This window comes from Lemur catta, chromosome 1 (genome assembly GCF_020740605.2).
Source record: "Lemur catta isolate mLemCat1 chromosome 1, mLemCat1.pri, whole genome shotgun sequence".
In the NCBI taxonomy this organism is placed as follows: domain Eukaryota; kingdom Metazoa; phylum Chordata; class Mammalia; order Primates; family Lemuridae; genus Lemur; species Lemur catta.
In genome coordinates, this window is record NC_059128.1 from 280,810,109 (window position 1) to 280,818,166 (window position 8,058).

The window sequence follows — 8,058 nt, forward strand, 5'->3', positions numbered from 1 at the left end:
CGTTGTGCGCATGGGAACCCTGGACTTGCTTCTTTTTGGGAGCAATAGAACTTCGCTCGGTTAGACCAGAGAAGGATGTCAACAGTCCATACTGTTAGCTCTGGAACACGTGGTTTCCGGTCTTGTGGGTTGTCTAGCTGCGCTTCATCATGGGGTCGCAGAAGAGCAGAGCTGGAGGACCTGGTGGGCAACCTGGTCCCATATCCTTAGAGACAGGGAATCTGAGACGCCCGTGGGTCACGGGCTGGCTGGCCGAGGAGCCAGGACAGACACCCCGAATCTTCGTGTTCTTTATCTGGGACCATGGAGTGAAAGATGCTGGCAGCACTCTGTGCATAACTGCTTAACCACAGCGCCCCACTTGTGTGTTCTGGGAGATTCCAGAGTTCCTGAAACGTGGGTCTCTTCCCCCCACCTCAGCTTCCCAGCATCAAGCTAAACATACCCTCATGCTTTTGAGGTCTAATCCTTTGATTCTGTCCCTTTCAGATGGCCAACCCGAAGATGAGACTGATGTATATTTGCATCCTGGTTGTGGGGGCCCTTTGTTTGTATGTCAGCATGTCCAGCCTGAATCCTTTTAAAGAACAGCCCTTTGTTTTCAAGAAAGAGTACGGGAACTTCCTCCAGCTCCCAGATATGGACTGCAGGCAGAACGCCCCCTTCCTCGTCCTGCTGGTGACTTCGTCCCACAAGCAGCTGGATGCCCGCACGGCCATCCGCCAGACGTGGGGGAGAGAGAGGACGGTGAACGGAAAACCAGTGAAGGCACTCTTCCTCCTGGGGACAACAGCCAGCGAGGCCGACACGAGGGCGGTGGCCGAGGAGAGCCAGCGCCACCGGGATATCATCCAGAAGGACTTCGTGGACGTCTATTACAACCTGACCCTGAAGACCATGATGGGCATGGAATGGGTCCATCACTTCTGTCCCCAGGCCACGTTTGTCATGAAGACAGACTCCGACATGTTCATAAACGTCAACTATCTGACCGAGCTGCTCCTGAAGAAGAACAGAACCAGCAGGTTTTTCACCGGCTACTTAAAACTGAACGAGTTGCCGATTCGGAATAGCTTCAATAAGTGGTTTGTCAGTAAATACGAATATCCGTGGGAAAAGTACCCGCCGTTTTGCTCGGGCACCGGCTACGTCTTCTCCGGGGACGTGGCGAGCCAGGTGTTCAACGTCTCGGAGAGCGTCCCGTTCCTCAAACTGGAGGACGTGTTCGTGGGGCTCTGCCTGGCGAAGCTGCGCATCAGCCTGCAGGAGCTGCACTCGGAGCAGACCTTCTTTCCCGGGGGCTTGCGCTTCTCCGCCTGCCGCTTTAGGAAGATCGTGGCCTGCCACCATATCAAGCCTGAAGATCTTGTGAACTACTGGCAGGCCGTGGAAAGCTCCCAGGAGGGGGACTGTCCGGCTGAGTGAGGGGCTCGGCGGCACCTCCGGACAAGTTCAGATCCCTGCAGTGACGGTGTTTGAAAGATTCTGAGGCCTTGCTGAGAGCTGTCGGGGGTGGGGGGCTGAGGGTGCCGTTCTCTATGCCACGAATCTACACTCACGAAGCCACTGGTTAGTTCCCGCTTGGTGCCAGCTCTCGAGCACCTTACGCTGCTGGACCAGGTGTTTGATTTTCACCTACAGTTTCTCATTTCGGGGATCAGTAGCCACATGGCGTGGTGGGTGTTATTATTCCCGTTTTACAGATAAGGAAACAGCAGCCAAGAAAGGTACAGAAACTTGACCCAAGCTCAGAGCAGGCATGGAAATGGAACATGCCAGAATGCAGTGGGCAGCCCCCAGCCTGGTCCACGCCCTGTGCTGCCTCTCTTGGCAGAGGACAGTGATGACACAGGCTCTGAGGGAAGCCTTGCGGCTGGCGTCCTTCAGTCCCTGTGTGGAGTCCCCTCCACGCCAGCTCCCAATCCTTGTGCTCTGTAGTCCTCAGTCTGGGCCGAGCAAATCCGCCCAGTTCATTCATTCGCAGGGACGGACGTAGTTGGGCCCTGAGGCATTAGCAGCTCGGTGCTCAGCACGACCCAGTAGCACATCCCAGGGCAGAGGATGAGCCTGCAGTGGCCGCAGCTCACCCGCTGAGAAATGCCCGGCTCTGGACAGAAATCAATTTTTATAATTTTATAAATTAGACTCAGAAACCACTGCAGTCTGGCCACTGTACAGACGGATCATGCTGACCTCCCCAGTGAGCAGGACGTCTCCTCCGAGCCATCTGTCACTCGGGTCCCTTAGCTCTAGAAGACTAGATTGACAGAGACCTTCAGGTCTCTCAGTTCAAACCAAAGGGCACAGTCCATGTGGGATTCTGAGTGCTTCTCTGGGAATCCAGTTGGATCTAAGTGAAAATGCTCTTAAGGACCCCTTGGACACAAAGCCCCAAGTGGGCCCGGGTCGGTGGGGTGTCCCTGTGTCCGCTTCCCAAGCCTGACCCAAGCTCATCCTTATTGAATTTCTCATTTGGCCAAGGAACAACAGAGCTGTGTGGTTTGGCATTTAGCTTTCAGTTTTCTTCCCCGCCCCGAGGTTTGTGTGAGCCCATTTTAAAATGCAGGGTTGCGTTGAAAACAAGGCACTTCTTTGCAAGGTGTCAGCCCATTCAGCCACTGTCACGTGACATGGGAAGTACCCTTAATCATAGAAATGATTGTTTTTTTTGTTTTGTTTTTCTTTGAGACAGAGTCCCACTTTGTTGCCTGGGCTAGAGTGAGTGCCGTGGCGTCAGCCTAGCTCACAGCAACCTCAAACTCCTGGGCTTAAGCGATCCTACTGCCTCAGCCTCCCCGGTAGCTGGGACTATAGGCATGTGCCACCATGCCCGGTTAATTTTTTCTATATATATATTTTAGTTGGCCAGATAATTTCTTTCTATTTTTAGTAGAGACGGGGTCTCGCTCTTGCTCAGGCTGGTCTTGAACTCCTGACCTCAAGTGATCCACCCACCTCGGCCTCCCAGAGTGCTAGGATTACAAGCGTGAGCCACTGCGCCTGGCCATTTTTTTTATTGTTTACCGTACCAGACTTTACTAAGTACTCAGAGAAAAGGCCCCAGGTGGCTGCGTCACTTGTAAATGTTGGACTCAGCGCTTACATGAACTCAGGAAAAGTTGCTTGCTACAAATGGTTATGATGTTAACTTGCAGAAGTAGGTCTGGTGTCCTATTTTGCATAGCACTTCTTGTGTTTGGAATGAGCTGCTGCTTTGCAGATGTGTCCCTGCATCCTGGCTGCTCTGAGTTCCCTGAGTCATGTTCAGAGAAACCTCCTTCTCAGGTGGAAAACCAGGGGCTGACACGCCTTGGTTCCATAGGCTGGGCCGCCTCTGAGCCTGGAGATAGCGCTCGCTCTTGCTGTGCTTCGAGGGTGACAGAGCCTGGCCGTAGGCCCAGTCTGTGTTTACCTATCCAGCGTGTTCGGCGTGTGTGTGTATGGCCACAGGTCTTGGCGGGTGAGCTGTGGTCAAGCCACTGGCTCTGCTTGGCAGGTTCAGGCTCTGACCTCTGCAGCATCGTCCCGTAGCCCTTGGCTCTGGGGACACGTGAGAGCAGGTGTGGGCCCCACCTACTGCCTCTGTGTGCTCTTAAAGGACTTTCTGCAAGACACGTTGTCCCCCACTGTGATTCTTTATACAATGAGGTAGGCTTTTATCATGATTTTACATCTCTAGAACTTAAAGGGACCTTGGAGCTTGTTCAGTCCTGCCTCCTCTTTTATGTAGGGTGAAAACAAAGCGCAGAGAGACCAGAGACTTGCCCAGGACTTCACAGCTGGCTCGTGGGGGAATGTAGGGTCCCAGCCAGCTTGTGTTGCCCCAGGCCGGCTGTCTGGGGGCGGGAGAGCCCTTGTGAGCACACACGCGACAGCAGAGCTTCGCCTCTCCAGCAGCACCAGTGTGGCTTCAACACGGAAGTGGGCAGAGGCCAGGGCAGCTGGGCAGTGGCTCTACTCGGGCTCCAGAGGGGAGGGATTTGGTTAGCAGGTACTGTTTGCCAGGTGCTGAGATAAAGGCTTTATAGGTGTACAGACGAGGAAACTGAGGCAGAGAGCGAGGTTGAACTAGCTTGAGGTTATGTAGCTGAAAAGTGGCAGAAATAGGATGTGACCCCAAGCTGTCGGGGCCACTGTGTGTATGGGCAGCACTGCCCTGTGGCCTCCCAGGCCATGAGCAGACCCCTCTCCGTGTTCTGGGGCTGCAGGGGGCTCATTGCATCGGCTGCTCCTGCTGCGTTTCCAGGGAACATCCTCGGAGCCCCTGCCTCCCGCCTCCCACTGGGACTGTGGCCAGGGGCCCTCTGTTTCCCGTAGTGCCAGCGCCTCTGCTGTTGGACTGCAATCCCAGCTTTCCTCCAGCCTTGGGAGGGCGACCGCGCAAGGCCCACGCTCTCATGCCGCAGTCCATTGTCCCCTCTGCTGGGCCATCCCGTAGGCACACAGACATGCTGCCATTTCCCATGTGACAAGACACAGCCGCTGCCTTCCCTCGATCCCCTTCCCTGGGCTGCTGCCCCGTCCCTGTGGCCTTGGTGGTGGCCCCCCCACGCGGGGCCGTGCATGTGTGTTGCACATCCTGGTCCTTCCTGTCTTTCTGAGCTCCCCTCGTCGGACTTGTGCACCCCACACTCCAGGGCCCTCCTGCCGGCCGGTGTTGCTGGGTCCCGTGGGCAGTTCTCGGCCCTTGTCTTACGTCTCACTCGCTTCCTGGGAGAGTCTCGTCTCCTCTCCCGGGGCGCTGGGCTTCCCTCGTCCTTGCTGGTCACGCCTCTGTGTCTCCTTGCCTCTTCCTTGTCTCTGCTCTGACCTGCTCGTGCTGGTGTAGCCTGGGCTCGGCCTGGGCCCACTTTCTTCCCTGGTTACTCCCGTCATCCGGGGGCTCATCCTGTCTCATGGTTGTAGATTTCCTCTGTTATGGTGACAATGTCCCCATTTATCTCCAGCTGAGAACTTTCTTGCTCTTCGATCTCGTATATTCCACCGTGTACTTGATTTCGCATAATGAGCAAATATTAATGCTGAACTTCTGATTACCCTCCCCCACCTGCCCCATCCTCCGCCTTCCCCAGCTCGGTCAAGGCCACTCGCTCCCTCCTGCTGCACAAGTCGAAAACCCTGGAGCCGTTCTGACTCCTCTCTCTCAGCTGGGGCTTAGGAAAGGCTGCTGGATCTGCCTTCAGGTTATGTTCAGAAGCCGACCACTTCCCGCCCCTCCATGGCGGCCACCCAGTCCAAGCCCCGGTCACCTCCCCCCACATCCCGGCAGTAGCCGCTGGCCTAGTCTCAGCTTCCACCATTGCGTCCCTTCGGTCTGCTCCCGATGGCATCCCTCTCTGCTCAGAACCTTCCTGTGGCTTTCCTACGTCCTAGCAAAAGCCACATCCTTAATTCTGTCGTCTGCCTGTCACTCCCTCATCTCATCTTATGACAGCTCCCCTCGCTCCCTCTGGCCTCCCTGCTGCTCCTGGCACATCCACCTCAGGGCCTTTGCACTGGTTGCTCCGCCAGGAATGCCCTTTCCCCACACAGCTTCGTGGCTCCCTCCTCTCCCTCCTTCGAGTCTCGGGCCCAGCGTCACCTTCGGCGAGGCCTGCCCCGACCTCGTGTGAAACTGCATCTCCGTCCACTCCCGCGTCCCCCTGACCTTATATTTTTCCCATTGCACTTCCAATTTCTAATAAAGCATCTAATATCTACTTATTATAATGTATCTATTTTTCAATTTATGTCCACCGACTTGAATGTAAGCTCTGTGTGGGCGTGGGTCTTCCTCTGCTCTTGTGACAGGTGCCCCGGCGCGTGGGAGACGCTCTGTAAATGTTTGTGGGGTGGAACTGAATGGGCCTTTACAGAAGGTGATGTTTGCAGGGAAATCGGTGAATCTGGACTGAAAAAATGAAGGATTTCTAAAGTCCAGTGAACACTGTGGTTCCAAATGAATCAGCCCTGGGAAAACGAATGTGTTTCTATTGACTCGGAGGCCCGAAAACCTTGAAGGGCTCCACAGACGTGCTCTTCACGGCTCGACCGTCCCTTCCAGAGCGGAAAACCTCCCACCGGCAGGGTGGATGGATTGCACAGCATGGCCGTTCCCCAGCCCGCACGGCCCAGCCGTCTCCTCTACACCCTCACGCCCGTCTTTTCTGATGAGCGTAGAACTCTGTCTCTTCCACTCAACTGTGATGCGGCTCTGAGCCCTCGTGTTCCCTGCCCCCGCCCTGCGGAGAATGGCACCAAGCCCGGTGTCAGGAAGTGTATACAGGATCATTAAAGTGACTTGTCGGTCCATTTGCCTTTTGTCAATAAATAGCTGCAGATACAGGTGCATCCTGGGGACAATAAAAACCACACTAGGTCAACATTCGAGGTCATTTTTTAAAACCAGGACTGCAAAGGATTGTCAGCTCTCTTGAGCTGTGCCAGTGCATTCTGGTCGAGAGAGCCACTGCGTGGTGTCCCGGGACCTGGCTGGCCCACGTGGGAGGCATGTGGACAGTCCACAGGCTGCCCAGGAAGGGCACCGCCAAACCTCAGAGCTCGACTGCAGCTTCTGGCACCTCGGAAGTCTGTTTCGTCTACACCGAAGGGATTTAGTTGCTGAAAAGCCAGGCCTTAGGGTAAAAGGCAGCTTCCCTGATAAACAATCCTGCAGTGTAGACTTTGGGGACTGTGTTTAACAATAAAGACTGAAGTTTAATTAAATACCTCCTCACTGGACTCAGAAACTATATATATGCTGTGGTATGGAATAAACTATTTTACAATGGTTTTGTAGTAGTTTTATAAACTTTTATTTTATTACTGAAAATCGTTCCTTTGCTGTCTAGGCTCGGTGTCCCCTAAGGTGGAAACCCTAACATCCTGGCTGTTTTTCCTGGACTACACTTTTGTCCACAGGTCTAAGCGGATGATCCCGACCCTCCAGCTGCCTTGTCCTGCAGCCCAGCATTCGCCTCTTCTTTAACAAGTGGCCCCTGCCCTTTTGTGTCTTCAACACAGCACAGTTCTTAGAGGCGTCTTTGCACGTGAAAGACAGACTTGGGCCGGTTCTTCGCTTCCTGTTACGGTGTGAGGTTCACCACCTGCCCTGCTGGGGCGCCCTTGGCCCCTGAGGTGACAGGCCCTGGACGGCTGGGTTCTTGGCCTTCCTTTTCCTGCTCTGTGGTCCTGGGTTCTCTGTCCTTATTTCTGCAGGTGATGACAACTGGAATAAAAAGTGAGAGACTAGTTTCCAAGGAAAACAGACTTGCTGCACTTCCCAGATTAGTGAGGGTTTAGAGGTCCGGTCCCGTCCCTGTTTTTCATGAGTGAGAAGCAGGGGTTCGAGAGCTCATGCCTTGGCTCGGTGCTCAGTGGTGTGGGGGGCTGCATATACCATGCCATACTGCCTTCTAAGAAAACTAAATGTATTTAGTTCCTGCTTGTCCTACAACACACTGCTGTACCCACATAGCACGCTGTGTAAAAACAGGGGAGGGAAAAATCCTAATGTGCAAAAACTCGCCAGGCCTGCTCTCCCCGAGCCACACATCTCATGCCCACCGTGGTGGCCTCAGCCCAGACGCCACCTCGGTTCAGCTGGACTCACACAGCCTCCTCCTCACCGGGGCTCTGATCGTGCCACCTTCCAATCTGCCCTCTGCTTTGCATCCAGAGCAATTTTTTTTTAAGAAAGCAAGTCTGATTAGGAAACTCAGAGGCTCAGGGGAGCCGAGTGACCTGCCCGCGGGTCCCCTGTCCTGCAGGTAGAGCTTCCTGGGCAGGGTCAGCAAGCGTGTAGGCCACCTTCCTGCAGGCTGCAGGAGGGCAAAGTGTGGCCGAGAGCAGCGGTTGTCATTGCTTCAGATGTCATTGCCTGTTTGATAAGCTTCATGGTGACCTCAATTCGCAAAGGTAACTTTGGCCACACTGGCTGCGAGGGGTCTGACTGGTGAGTCCCAGCTCCCGCTGGGCACCAGCGCTGCTCCTGTTATCCCAGTAGGCTGGCCCAGAGCGCTGAAACAGACTTTGACAGCAAAATTAATTAATTTTCATGTGAGCCTTTGATCCTCTTGG

At 54.6% G+C, this 8,058-nt stretch overlaps 1 protein-coding gene across 1 annotated transcript; it reads left to right on the forward strand.

Annotated features, from left to right (window-relative positions):
- The first annotated feature begins 489 nt into the window (after positions 1-489).
- On the forward strand, positions 490-1,425 carry B3GALT5 (beta-1,3-galactosyltransferase 5). Its single transcript, XM_045526334.1, has one exon. It carries the CDS (start codon positions 490-492, stop codon positions 1,423-1,425), a length of 936 nt encoding a protein of 311 aa, XP_045382290.1.
- Positions 1,426-8,058: the final 6,633 nt, after the last annotated feature.